The sequence below is a fragment of the Cherax quadricarinatus genome, chromosome 44, assembly GCF_038502225.1.
Source record: "Cherax quadricarinatus isolate ZL_2023a chromosome 44, ASM3850222v1, whole genome shotgun sequence".
NCBI lineage: Eukaryota > Metazoa > Arthropoda > Malacostraca > Decapoda > Parastacidae > Cherax > Cherax quadricarinatus.
In genome coordinates this window covers 3192547-3207874 of record NC_091335.1, presented here as the reverse complement: position 1 = coordinate 3207874, position 15328 = coordinate 3192547, and the positions used below count along the sequence as shown (strand labels likewise).

The window sequence follows — 15328 nt, the reverse complement described above, 5'->3', positions numbered from 1 at the left end:
GTTTGTGAGAACACACTTTCAGATAATAGAGGATATGATCTTAATACACTATAAAAAACATCAGGCTGAAATAGAAGAAAAACTGGTTAGTTTACCTGGAGAGGGTTCCGGGGTTCAACACCCCCGTGGCTCGGATCTGAGTTACAGAAAGAGCATGCGATTAAGAAAAAATAGGATGAAATAAAAAGAAGACAAAATATATTTGTTAAAAGAAGTTGTGAAAGTCTGGCAATGACAGAAGCGTCCTATGAAATTCCCTTTGTGTTGGCTAAAAAACAGAAACATTTCTCTGATGGAAAAGAAACTGTTAAGACTTTTCTCCAAATATTTGCAAGATGTCTTAGTGATAAAAATATTGAAAGAAAAGCAGACAAAATAGCTCTGTCAAACCAAACAGTTACAAGACGCACCAAAAAACTTTCCCATCATGTATCTGAGCAACTGAAAGACCTTGACCATGCTTGTACTTTCTTTTCTTTTTTTTTTGCTCTGAACAAATCTGCTGACATTTTTGTTGTAGCCCAGTTAAGCTTTTTTATAAGAGGAATTGATAATTTTAACATCTTTGAAGAGCTTATCTGTTTTGAGTTGCTTCATGGAAAAACAAGAGGATCAGACACATTTAATGATCTAGGCATAGCCTAGAAAATCTGCAACTAGATTATAGTAAACTTATCAGTGTTTGTGCTGATGGAGCACTGTCAATGATAAGTAAAGCAGCTGGGATTGCTTTAAATCTTTTTAGGTCGTCTTCAACTAAAATATCAGTGCATTATACACAAGAGTCAGTGTGTAGAAAAACTTAAAATCTGCAGCATGTTATACTACTCATTGTGAAATGTTAGAACAAAATTAGAGAAAGAGGATAAACAGAAGAGAATTCACAGAATATTGTGAATTATTAGATTTGGAATATAGTGATCTCATCCTTCATTGTGAGGTTCCCAGTAGATTTTGGAAACTGAAAAATAATGTTCATAATTTTATAGAAGAGAAGAATGAGCTGCCTGAGGAAAGAGCCTTTTTATGTGATAAATGGCTATTTGAGTTAGCATATTTAGCTAATGTTAGCAGCCATCTCAATGATCTAAATTTGAAACTGAAGGGCAAGAACAAATTGTTTCTTAGCTTAGTAAATGTTACCAGTGCATTCAAGATGATGTTAAAGCTGTTTACCTCTCAGTTAAAAAATGACGATTTGAGCCAGTTTCCACATTTAAAAGAGTGAATGCGCTGAAGATAATGGCAATTTTACAGAATATACTGCAAAAAATCAAATTATTGCAAGTCATTTGACAGTTGTTTTAGTGATTTTATTAAAGAAGAAGACTGTATACTTGCATTTATAAACCCATTTTCACTTAGTGAACAAAAAATCCTGAAGATGCCAAGTAACATACAAATAAAACATTTTCATTATTGAAAATGAAATTTGATGAGCCTCCCTCAGTTCCAAATGTTTCTGACATAATTAATATTTTTTGATCATTACCCTGTGAACATTTTTCAGAACTCAGAAAATTTGCCCAGAGTTACACCTGTCATTTTGGAACAACGTAAAACAAGTATTTTATGATAATAAGCAAAACAGAATGACTTCAAGAGTGTATCAGTCTGTAGTGGAAGGAAGGCGGGGTAGGGGTCGGCCTAGGAAAGGTTGGAGGGAGGGGGTAAAGGAGGTTTTGTGTGCGAGGGGCTTGGACTTCCAGCAGGCATGCGTGAGCGTGTTTGATAGGAGTGAATGGAGACAAATGGTTTTTAATACTTGATGTGCTGTTGGAGTGTGAGCAAAGTAACATTTATGAAGGGGTTCAGGGAAACCGGCAGGCCGGACTTGAGTCCTGGAGATGGGAAGTACAGTGCCTGCACTCTGAAGGAGGGGTGTTAATGCTGCAGTTTAAAAACTGTAGTGTAAAGCACCCTTCTGGCAAGACAGTGATGGAGTGAATGATGGTGAAAGTTTTTCTTTTTCGGGCCACCCTGCCTTGGTGGGAATCGGCCAGTGTGTTAATAAAAATAAATAATAAAATAAGCATTTTCATCAATGATATGGATTAAAAATAAACTGAGGTTGCACATGACTGATTCAAATCTGAAGAATTCTCTGCTGCTCTCAGTAACTAATTTAACTGCAAACATTACAAGCATGGCAAAATCAAAGTAGACTCAAAAGTCTCTAACCCTTTGGGGGTTTCGGACGTACTAGTACGGCTTACGACCCAGGGTTTTTGACGTACTAGTACGCCTAAATTCTAGCGCCCTCAAATCTAGTGAGAGAAAGCTGGTAGGCCTACATATGAAAAAAATGGGTCTATGTGGTCACTGTGTGCAGTATAAAAAAAATCCTGCAGCACACAGTGCGTAATGAGAAAAAAAAAACTTTGACCGTGTTTTTGGATTAAAACAGCGACTTTGCAATGTATTTTCATATGGTATTTATTATTGTATTCTAGTTTTCTTGGTCTCATTTTATAGAATAGAAGACATATTACAGAAATTGAGATGATTCTGACTGGTTTTACAATGAAAAGTACCTTGAAATTGAGCTCAAAGTAGCAGAAATGTTCAATTTTTACCAAAGTTCAAAGGTAAACAAATCATGCCAAGCGTCCAATAGACATCAACTGGCGAGTCTAATATTCTTTCACAAGTGCGCTGATATTATTCATACCATTTCTATACTAATGCAGTAGTCTGCATAACAGTAAATCTTATTTTTTTTGTAAGAATAAAAATTCAAAGTGGAAAGCCAAAGAAATATAAGAGGGGCCTGGGGATGTGACTAACAAACAGAGAACTTGTTATTTTAGTGCCAGGAATGTCTTTCTTGTTTATTCTGGACCCTATTCAGAAATTGACATCTTTTGAAATTTTTGTGAAATTGGCAAAATTGCTAAATTCTGACCACTTTATTGGATAGTTGAAATCAGTAAATAGGTGGTTTCTTGTACTCATTCGATAGAAAAAATGGAGTTCTAGCGAAATAGTTATGATTTTTGTCAATTAGTACACTGGAATTGGCCGAAAATAGGGCTCAAAGTGGGCAAAATCGCCGATGCGTAAACATCGTCGAGACCGTTAACTTCGTGAGAGCATAATTCCGTAAGTTTTCCATCAAATTTCATACTTTTGGTGTCATTATGATCGGGAAAAGATTCTCTATCTTTTCATAAGAAAAAATAATTTTTTTTTTTTTTTTTGAAATTTGGCCGACCCTGAGAACAAGTCTCTGAGAGGACCTGCCGACCCCCAAAGGGTTAAAGTAAGTAATGTTTATCTTGTCTTTGTATTAAATCATTTTATGTAAAAATGCTAAATATGTCCTTATTAACATTTTTATAGAATTGAATGGGGATACAAGTGTCATATGGTGCATCTGAACTAGAGCGTAAAAAAATTGGCGCATACAATGCAAAAGGTTGGCCATCCTTATTCTATATCATTCATAAACCTTTAGATTTTAGTTTAGTGAAAACTTTAAAAATTGCCTACCTTCCCTAGTAGAATCTTGCCTGGGTCCCTTGCCAGGTAAAGTACGTATTAATTCCAAAAGGCCATCTTCATCCAACTGCTTTGTGCCTAACTGCTCAGCCTAGAAAATATGAAGTTTTCTAGATACATTCTAGACAATATTATATATACTTAAACAATCTTTCATACTAAATAATGTATCAGTTCAATGTACTGAACTATAATAATCTCAACTGATTCTTCTTTCCTGAATATATATCACTAGACTTGGCCCCACACCACACTGCCTCAAGAACCGGATGCCACACTAGAGCCAATAGTCCCTGACTCCACACCACAGTGGAACACAGACAAGGCATCACATGACACCATACTACTCCTTAGACCTGACCTCACACCATGCTATCCCACATAATGATACCCAGAAAATATGAAATAATACTGCATGAAAAAGAGGGCTAAAATATTAGGAGCAACGGAATTAATAACTACATTCACACTTTTGAAAATTCTTTTCAGAAATTTTCAGCAATCTCAAATTTTTTCTAACAAATCACAAATATCTTATATAAATTGGTACACAAAATCTTACTTTGCTAAGTTTACTCTGCCCAGGTTCTGCACCGAGCACCAAGTAGGATGTATTGCGACTGAGTGAGGTGGTAACTTTGCCTCCATACTTCTTCACCAATTCACCAGCTTCTTCTCGATCCAGACTGTCAAGCACTCCACTAAGCACAAACACCAAGCCTTGTAAACACCCTGGTTGACCCTGTAATAAAACAAAGTCTCTTTTTATGATATCTCCTACACAAAGTTTGTTTTAAATTTTATATGTACACAGTATATTATAACATATATTTTTTAACACACTAGCTGTCTCCCACCATGCCAGGGTGAAAAAAAAAAAAAAAATTCATCATTTATCCTTGTTAGAAGTGTGCAGACATCACAACTCACATCACCCTTGGAACCCTAACATCCACACCCCTCATTCAGAGTGCAGACACTACTTCCTGCCTCCAGGATATTTTTTTTTCAACATGCCAACTATTTCCCACCAAGGCAGGGTGACAAAAAAACAAAAAAAAACAAAAATCATCATTCAACACTTTCACCACTGTCCAGGCTATTAGCATTATTATTATTTTACATTCATGCGGGAAAGCTTTTAACCACTAAAGGTCATACAGTGCCTAGGGAAATGGAAAAAATCAGGTTTTATTCATGGATGAGGAGGATAGGCTCTATTCCTTGGACCAAGAGCCTCACTGGTATTAAGGCACCTTCCTTGAGGAGTATACCATATATAACCTGAAGTCCCAGGTATAGTACCATTTCACAAGCAGTACAGCAGTTAAGAGATCTCTAACTAACTTGGTTTTATGATGTTTAAAAAATTATGTAAAGGTTGTCAACAAAAAGAAAAAAATTCACTTTCTAGGCTCCATCCCTAATGTAAATGATGCCACACAAAAACTGGACTAATTTCTGCAAGAAGTGCCAGGTTGCATTGGCTATACAGGCCTGAGCTACTGGAAGCAACAGCCTGGTTCATCAGACGGTCAACAAAAAATCAGGCCTTAAGAATCTGTGAGGGTGGAACCCTCAAAACCAGTCACAGGTCTGAAAAACAAGTATGTATGAATTGACTGAGGATTATTTAAAGCATATTAAAGTGAATAACAGTGTTTACCCTAGGTAGTAGGTTGGTAGACAGCAACCGCCCAGGGAGGTACTACCGTCCTGCCAAATGACTGTAAACCGGAAACCTGTAATTGTTTTACATGATGGTAGGATTTCTGGTGTCTTTTTTGTCTCATAAACATGCGAGATTTCAGGTACGTCTTGCTACTTCTTCTTACACTTAGGTCACACTACACATACATGTACAAGCATATATATACACATCCCTCTGGGTTATCTTCTATTTTCTTTCTAGTTCTTGTTCTTGTTTATTTCCTCTTATCTCCATGGAGGAAGTGGAGCAGAATTCTTCCTCCATAAGCCATGCGTGTTGTAAGAGGTGACTAAAATGCCGGGAGCAAGGGGCTAGTAACCCCTTCTCCTGTATAAATTACTAAATTTGAAAAGAGAAACTTTCGTTTTTCTTTTTGGGCCACCCTGCCTCGGTGGAATACGGCCAGTTTGTTGAAAGAACAGTGTTTACATATATTAAATATAAAAGCTAATAAGTGATGCAGAAAAAAAGTATGGTAATGAGAAAAAAAGTGCAGGGAATGAAAAAATTAAGATCAGCACAAAAAGGAGTATAGAGGAAGTCATTGTATTTAGACAATACCTGGGAATGGATGCATCAGCTGATGGGTTTGTTGTATTAAGAGGATAGGTTGCCTTCATTGGGCAAAGAAAATCCAAAATTCATTACATACTGTATACCATTTAAGCAATGTCAAATCCTGAAAATTAGTTTGAACATAATGCTTCAGCATTCAACAGGTGTAAGTGTCAGTATGTTAGATCAGAGTAACTAGAAATAAATGGATTTTGAGATTTGACATGCTGTTGGAGAGAAAGTTAACATTTATGAGAGGATTCAGGATAACTATTTATCCAAGGTGAGTTCTGAATGTGTTAATTACAGTGCCTGCATTCTGAAAAATGAGTGGGAATGCTGAGGCTTGTTGGATTATCTGAATGGTAATGTCCATGCTTTTCTAGAAAGACAGCTAGGGACTAAGTAGGGGAGTGGAAAAGAATCCTTCCTCCATAAGCCATGCGTGTCATAAGAGGCAACTAAAATGCAGGGAGCAAGAGGCTAGTAACCTCTTCTCCTGTATAAATTACTAAATGTAAAAAGAAAAACACAAGTTTTTCCTTTTAGGTCACCCTGCCTTGGTGAGAGATGGCCGGTGCATTAAAAAAAAAAAAAAAGTTTACTTCTTAGGGTCTGCGAGATGGTAAAAAAAAAAAAAACACACACCTCTGGGATAGGTTTACTTCCTGGGTTGGCTGGCCCAGATCTCTGGAGAAACTTCAGGTAAGCCACCCTGGCTTGTTTTTTCTTGTCATCTTGTGGAGTGGTGCCAGTTTCTCCAGCCACTTTAGTATTCTCTGATTTTGCTGGTGTTACTTTCTTTCCTTCCTCTTTTTTCTCAACACATGAATCATTCCTGTCTTTCTTGGGAGATATTTTTCTTTCTCTAATGGGTGATAAATTTTCTTTAATTATATTTTCTCCCTTTTTAATTGTCTTTTCTTCACCAATCCTTTCTCTTTTGGCTGTATCATGCTTACTTGTTTTTTCTCTTTTAGTTGCTGATTCTTCATCCTTCATTGAACTCTCACTGTGTTTTATTTTTAATTTCATGTCTTTTTCAGAAGAAGTTTGTGTTGTACTTCCAAAATTCTGCAATCTTTCTTTGTATTCTTTTTTATTATGATTCTTCTTAGGGGTTTTCTCTTTAAAAGTTTCTTGTTTGCACTCAAACTGCTTAAATTTTTCAGATAATTTAGTGGACAGTCCTTGCTGTCGAGGCCTCTGATTGTCTTCTTCTGATTTAGGTTTTTCTTCCTTAGGTGAAAACATTTTGTTTTCACGCTTCTGTTTCTTGGGCAGATGTGGATGATCGAGCTGTTGGAGTGTTTTCTCAAATTCATCATCACTGTGACATTCCTTGATGTCATCATTCTGAAACAGAAAGAACACTATTTTTCAATAATTTTAAAAAAATACACAAATAGTAATACTAAATATCACAACAATCACAATGAAAATACACAAAACAAAAAATTAGACAACTTGAAGAATAACAACATTATTTACCCAATTGATTACAACAAAATTATTTTATATTCATAAAATGGGCTAAGCCCATTAACATCATACAGCACCCAAGGAAATGGATTGCAATCAGGTTTGATCTAAGGAAAGGAAGGGCAGCTCCAGTTCCCTAGATCAAGAGAGCTTCATCAAGGCACCCCAACTGAAAAGGGTGGCAGCAGAGTAGTGCCAGGTGAGCATACCAAAGCAGGAAAATGCACGATTCAGAAATCTGAATACACTATAGTACATATAAAAAAAAAAAAATCCAGTTCAATGGCTAACTATTCATAAGGACTGTTGTAGTATCAAGGCTAACAAGATAGAGAACTGAAATTTTCTCAGCAGTGTATATTTTTAACGAGCTTTAAAGCATGAACAGATTTCTGACTAAACAGACACTGACAACCTGTTGAACAATCTAGGAGAGACAAAAGAAAAAGGCTCTTTCTGTGAATAATTGTTCTCCAACAGCACACGGCTTTATCATTCTAAAAGGGTCAATGGCAATTTGCAGAAACATTCCCATGTAAAAGGCATAAGCATATCAGCAAGATATTAGCACTAAATGCTAATAAACAGCCTTTAAATCCAATTCTTGCTTTGACATGGAGCCAATGCAGCTCATACAACTAGAGACTAGTCAGGACCCCAGCTGGGAGTGGAAATACCAGTCTAGCTGCATGATTCCATACAGACTGAAGTCTTTTTTAGCATGTAGTTAAGTAAATTCACTAAAAATTGCAAAAAACAATTTGAGAAGAAACAAATGTGTGGTTAAGGACCAAGATAGTATTCTGCTTCTCAAGATATTGTCTGACTGCAGAGATTGCAAATATGAAAACTGAAAGATTTAACAATTTGGTTGATGTGTCCAACAAATGACAATGAAGAATCAGGTAAACACCCAGATTCCTCACTGATCCCCAGGCTGCAAACTGACAGTATTACATTAAGAGTCACCAAAATCTCCAATCCATACTCCTCTCAAGTTTACTCTGACCCTTAAAATTTGTCTCACCATCAATTAGTTTCAATTTTGTCATCAGATTGAATATTCAGTTTTGCATCTTCCACTTTTAGAACCCTGATGTTGACTTACATACTGTCAGTATAGAAATAATAGTCAATCCCATGGGCATCCAAGAGCAAGGCTAAGCACTAACACAAACAGTAAACAATACTGGTCCAAGAAAAGCCCTCAGGAATGCCATAGGACAAAGGAGACAATTCAGATACAGAATCAACAGCTGCTACTTCATTTAACTGATCATGAATAAACAATTTCAATTCTTTGTATCATGAGCCTCTTTGTCACAACAAAGTGAGGCCTTGCAGTAAACAATGGTCTTGTGTGGAGATGTCCTCTATGGTTACAAGAGGTGGGAACCAATAAAAAGACAGACAATTTAAAAGCCACAGTGCTTGTTTACATGAAGGAATAATCTGTTTCCCTGAAATGACTGTTTCCCCTGTTTCATTATTTACAATTAACCTCTTACCTTTTTTCTCTTGACTGGTACATTTTCTTGCTCCTTCTTAGTAACTGGTGTCTTGCCAAAAAACTCCGCAGCAGCTACAGGCTTTAATTTAGGAGTTTCTGGTTTTAATAAAGACTTGTGCTTGATCTTTTCTTCTTTCTTGAGCTTCTTGTCTGTGGCTTTGAATAAATCATCATCTGCATTGTGAAAAAAAAAATAAATAATAAAAAAGCAAGAGTATATAGATTATATGGGTCATCAAAATATGTGGATAAATCAATTCAATGTGATCAAAAAATGATAAAAAATACAGTAAAATAAGGATAAATATTTTAAAGTAAGGATCCTATCTTACTTAGGTATATATTCATCTGTTTACTGTATATACTGTATTTACTTTACCACAATGCCCTTTTCCCAACTATATAGAATGTATTATGATTATCAACAAGTGTATTTCATATAGCAAACAGCAGCTTAGCAAGGTTTCCAAAAATAAAAAAAAATAGAAATAGCATATACTGCTTATTCAAAAATTGCAGCATATAAGATAAAGTCTGTCTATATTCACATTGCCTGCCCATAATGCTCTGCATACAAGGTGCTTTTGGCATGTACACCCAACTACTACAATTCCTTGTACAACTATGAATTATGTCCAAATAAACTATATGAATATGAATATGAATGCTCTCAAACAAGCCTGTTGGACATTCAAGTCCATAGCACTCAAAACCTTTACCCCACTCTCTAAGCCTTTCTTGAGGTTACCCCTATCCCTCCTTCCAACACTTCCATCACCATTATCTTGCAGGAGATCTGTTACTTGTTGTTCTGCTGCAGAAAGTTTAGCTGGTGAGGATGAAAACCAGGACAGTGAGAAAGCATGCTATGAGGAAGTACTCATAAAACTACTTCAACTTATATTCTAGCTAGATTCAGAGGTTCTTAAAAAGTATGCAAAAAGAAACTGTTGGTCAATAAAAAAAATTTTGTTTATTAAAAAAACAGTTTTATGTATTTATGAAAAATAACTTACCTGAATCTGAGTCTACAATTTGCTTTCTCTTGCTGACTGGAGGAAGTGGGTCATCCTCATCAGAGTCAACAATCACATTCCTCTTCTTAGTTTCTTTGGATGTACTTACAGGATCTCCAGTCTTTTTGCTGCCAGTTTTTTGAAAATATCGTCGTATATCCTGAAATTTTCAAATAAAAATGGCATGAAGGATTTTACTTGAATCAATAATTGGTTATAAGACATGGATGTAGGTCTCGCATAAGCCTTTTGTTTTCCACACACCTTCCATATCAACTGTTTAAATAATCTAGGCAGCACTGCTTATTTTATTTTATTTATGAGGAGCATTAAATCCATAGGGGTCATATGGGGAATGGGGAAAGGGCGAGAAATCAAACTTGATCAAAGAAAAGGAAGGACGTGCGAGCCAAGTGCACTTGCAATCAAACTACAGAACACCCGAGGTAAAACACAGACAAACTAACTTTATTTCTTTGTGTAGTATACAATGTGTAGTTTACATGTAAAAAAATATTACTCATGCATGTGCACTGCAGGCAGATTAATCCTAATCCTTACAGACTACTTAAGATTAGACAAAGGTTACTGAATGGTAAATTCTAATGATGTATTATTACAAAAAGAGAGGTAGCAAAAATATTACAACAAACCTTACAGATTACTTAAGCTATCTGAAGCATACCTGGAGTGTGTTCTGGGGGGTCAATGCCCCCGTGGCCTGGTCCATGACCAGGCGTCAAAGTGGATCAGGGCCTGATGAATCAGGCTGTTACTGCTGGCTGAATGAAAATCGACACACGAACCACAGTCCAGCTCGTCAGATATTGACTTTAGGCGTCCAACCAGTTCCCTCTTGAAGACAGCCGAGGGTTTTTGGTAATCCCCCTTATGTATGCTGGGAGGCAGTTGAACAGTCTTGGGCACCTGACAGTGTGTTGTTTCCTAGTGTACTCATGGGGTCCCTGCTTTTCATTGAGAGGATGTTGCACTGCCTGCCAAATCTTTTCTTTTCATAGGCAGTAATTTCTGTATGTAGGTTTGGGACTAGTATCTCTAAGATTTTCCAAGTGTATATCATCATGTATCGTTCTCGCCTGCATTCCAAGGAGTACAGCTCAAGGGACTTCAACCATTCCCAGTAATTTAGGTGCTTTATTGTACTTATAAATGCAATGAAAGTTCTCTGTACATTCTACAGGTCTGCAATTTCGCCTGCCTTGAAAGGGGCTGATAGTGTACAGCAACATTCTAGCCTAGAGAGAACAAGCAATTGGAGAATCATCATCATTGACTTGGCATCCCTAGTTTTCAAGGGTCTCATTATCCCTCCCATCATTTTCCTAGCAGATGCAGTAGATACACTGTAGTGATATTTGAAAATGAGACTCTCTGACATTATCACTCCCAGGTCCTTTATGTTAGTTTTTTACTCTATTGTATGATTTGAATTTGATTTATACACTGATACAGATTTTATTTCCTAGAGTTTTCCATAGTGGAGTAACTGAAATTTGTCTTCATTGAACTTCATGTTTTTCTGAAACTCATTTAAAAACTTGGTTTATGTCCATTTGGAGATTTGCAGTGTCCTCAATGGATGACACTATCATACAAATTCTGGTATCATCAGCAAAGGACATGGTGCTGTGGCTTACATCTCTGTCTATGTCAGATATGAGGATGAGAAAAAGGATGGGAGTGTGTACTGTACCTTGCAGAACAGAGCTTTTCATTGTAGCCTCCTTTGACTTTACTCTGTTTATTATTACTCTTTGTGTTTTATTTGTTAGGAAGTTATAGATCCATCTGCCTACTTTTCCTGTTATTCCTTCACCACGCATTTTGCCTGTGTATACTACATCTGCATTTTGTTTGTCTTCCAGTGCATCCAAGACCATGTCAAAGTGGTCCATCAGTTGTGAGAAGCAGGAACGACCTGCTCTAAACCCATGCTGCCTTGGGTTGTGCAATTGATGGGTATCCAGGTGGTTGGCAATCTTGCTTCTTAGAATCCTTTCAGAGATTTTTATAATAATCAAGCCTGTAATTCCTCTCTATCAAACTTATTAAAATCATACAGCATGAACTAGCAGAATATTCAATTCTCTTGTATTCATTGTAAACTCCTAAATTTAAAATTACACTCACCTAAGTGACTATAGGTACAAAATTACTCATACTGTTGCCTTATTAATCTTGAATGGGGTTATATCTGATGTTTTTAGTGACTGTGGGATGACCAGTGTCTATATTCCCTCTCCACTGAATACTTAAGGCATGTGAAAGGGGCTTCTTGCAGTTCTTGATGAACATGGAGTTCCACGAGTCTGGGCCTGGGGCAGTGCATGGGTGTGTCATTTATTGCTTTTTCCAAGTTCTGTGGTGTTAGGGTTATATCCAAAATTCTTAAATTAAGCATATTTTGAGTATAGGTCATAAAAAATTCATGTAGGTTGTCGACCCCTAGTCTGATTAATGGCTCACTAAACACCGAGTCATATTGGGACTTCAGTATCTCACTCATTTCTCTGCTGTCATCTAAGTCCCATCTCATTTAATCAGGGGTCTAATACTGCATAGGGTTTTTGCCCTAGATTTGGCATAAGAAAGGATATTTTTTTCAATATCATTTATGGCTTTGAGTTCTTCCTGTGTTTCTTGGCTCCTGCATGATTCCTTAAGCTAACCGGGCCACCAGGCCCGGTGGCCTGGTGGCTAAAGCTCCCGCTTCACACACGGAGGGCCCGGGTTCGATTCCCGGCGGGTGGAAACATTTCGACACGTTTCCTTACACCTGTTGTCCTGTTCACCTAGCAGCAAATAGGTACCTGGGTGTTAGTCGACTGGTGTGGGTCGCATCCTGGGGGACAAGATTAAGGACCCCAATGGAAATGAGTTAAGACAGTCCTCGATGACGCACTGACTTTCTTGGGTTATCCTGGGTGGCTAACCCTCCGGGGTTAAAAATCCGAACGAAATCTTATCTTATCTTATCTTAAAGTTTAATGTTTTTTTATATCTCTGGCCAGTGCCATATTTTACAGTCACTGATGTGGCAAGCACATGTTTTCATATACACATGGAGAAATATCTTGCCATCTCACCAATGGTGTAGATGGTTGCCTTCTCCTTGGGGCTGATGATAATTCTCTTAGACACGTGGAATATACCTGGAGAGAGTTCCGGGGGTCAACACCCCTGCGGCCTGGTCTGTGACCAGGCCTCATTGTGGACCAGAGCCTGATCAACCAGGCTGTTACTGCTGGCTGCACATAATACAACATATGAACCACAGCCTGGCTGGTCAGGTACTGACCAGGTGCCTGTCCAGTGCCTGCTTGAAGACAGGCAGGGGGCTATTGGTAATCCCTCTTATGTATGCTGGGAGGCAGTTGAACAGTCTTGGGCCCCTGACACTTATTGTGCTGTCTCTTATCATGCTAGTGGCACCCCTGCTTTTCATTGGGGGGATGTTGTACCCTCTGCCAAGTCTTTTGCTTTCATGGGAAGTGATTTTCGTGTGCAAGTTTGATACTAGTCCCCCTAGCAATAAGTAGGTACTTAGGTATTAGTCACTTAACACCTGTTGTTAGTGTTCACCTAGCAGTAAGTAGGTACTTGGGTATTAGTCACTTAACACCTGTTGTTAGTGTTCACCTAGCAATAAGTAGGTACTTGGGTATTAGTCACTTAACACCTGTTGTTAGTGTTCACCTAGCAATAAGTAGGTACTTGGGTATTAGTCACTTAACACCTGTTGTTAGTGTTCACCTAGCAATAAGTAGGTACTTGGGTATTAGTCAGTCACTTAACACCTGTTGTTAGTGTTCACCTAGCAGTAAGTAGGTACCTAGGTGTTAGTCGACTGGTTTGAGTCGCATCCCGGGGTACAAGATAAACTTTGACTGAAATATTCTTCATAACCAGAAACTTTCTATAAAATATGCCAATAACATCATCTAGGTCTGTATCAGTTATATAATTTGTATAAACAATTATTATTTTTACCACTTCATGAATATGATCAGTAACAGGACATAATAACGAAGTTCATTTCCAAATATATCTAAACTCAGATAGCATAATTAACAATACATATTAATTACAAAAAAGTAGTAATATACAGATACAAGTCAGTTAGCAATATGGAAGGAATGTGAGCTGAAAAGTGTTAATATTAGTGATTTAAGATGGTAACTGACCATGACTGCTGCTGCTGCTGTTTCTCGCGGTTCTTCTTAACAATAAGTGAAGCAGCGGCGGCGGCCGCCACACTGTATTACTTATAATATAACCTTTATTAAGCCTTTAAATGGTGTGCCTTGATGCAGATGAAGGGGTCTTGATTCAAGGAATTGGAGCTACACTCCTAATCCTTGGATCAAAACTTGTTACACCCTCTCCCCAGGAGCTGCCTGACGCTTAATTGTTTAGCGCTTTCCCATGAAATTTATATTGTAATACTAATATCTTTTATTTATCCTTAAATAAGATAGAATTATCTTTAGTCAAGATACCTAAGAAAATGTTTAACAATTAGCAGTAAGTAAGTTTACTTAGACAGGTACACATAAGTACAATTATCATAAATAGTGTAAATTACCCACCAAGGTAACACAAAAAAATCAGTGACTTATTTTCATTGGGGTCCTTGTATTATCTTATTATTTAAAAGTTAAAACAGCTAATTAACTCACTGTGTGAGTATAAATTTATGTAATGGTTCTGAGGACACATAATGGACCGATGATCAAGTTTGATCCCAGGTTCTTAGGATCAACAGTTGTCCATCGGCATTAAAGCAACATCCTTGAAATACAGATTAGTATTTGTATTTGAACAACTTATGCAATAACCATTACAAACGTTTATTACAAATTAACATGACTCACGAAATCGTAATGACATTATTGTAAACGCGACGGTCTGGAGTTTTGAGACTCTCAGACCGCGGGTTCAAACCCTACCCGTGGTATGGTTTGGCTATTACAAACTGTTTAACAAAGAATAAAAATTTAAAATACATTAGTTAGAACAATAAACAAATAACTCACACTTAGGAAGGTAAAAAAATATAACGTTACGATCCGACCTGGACCATTAACAAGTCACACTAAATGCTAGAAGGTGAGGTAAGATTTGTGAGGAAACAGGTCAGTTATGTCCTGACGCGAGTCTAAATCATTTATATAGTGACCCGATACTGAAGTTTTCGGTCATCTGACTGAGGTTTTCAGCTGGTTTACCGTTCCACCCCTCTAAAAATTAATATTAATTATGCTATATTATTGGCTGATAATAATATATTCGCCAGGAACGATGGCCTGACACGGGTTTTTGGCAAATGAGGACTCGTCGAGTGTCGGAGTTTGTGCAAGTGATGTACCTTAATGTGATGTACCAGGCGATGTAACATTATCTTACAGTCCTCTAGCAGTAGCAGCCCTAGGACAATGTCACAGTGAGTTTTTTTTTTAAGTTCAGGTAGTTTACAACTTCTTCGGGTTAAATGGAATACCGTTTACAGCCATATGATAAGTAAGTTTATTC

The 15328-nt window shown here is 37.3% G+C and overlaps 1 protein-coding gene across 2 annotated transcripts in view; it reads right to left on the bottom strand.

The window, feature by feature from the left end:
- LOC128697576 (germ line transcription factor 1) overlaps positions 1–14188 on the bottom strand; it is a 67187-nt gene extending 52999 nt beyond the window's left edge. For both annotated transcript variants that reach the window (XR_011393138.1, XM_053789376.2), the window contains exons 1-6: positions 13981–14188; positions 9776–9935; positions 8758–8933; positions 6416–7123; positions 4064–4243; positions 3493–3592 (exon numbers count right to left, since the gene is read on the bottom strand). Coding sequence is in view for 1 of the 2 variants with exons in the window: in XM_053789376.2 (XP_053645351.2) it covers positions 3493–3592; positions 4064–4243; positions 6416–7123; positions 8758–8933; positions 9776–9935; positions 13981–13983 (1327 nt within the window). In the remaining variant the exon portion in view is untranslated. The remainder of the gene's footprint in view (positions 1–3492; positions 3593–4063; positions 4244–6415; positions 7124–8757; positions 8934–9775; positions 9936–13980) is intronic.
- Between the last annotated feature and the right edge of the window lie 1140 nt (positions 14189–15328).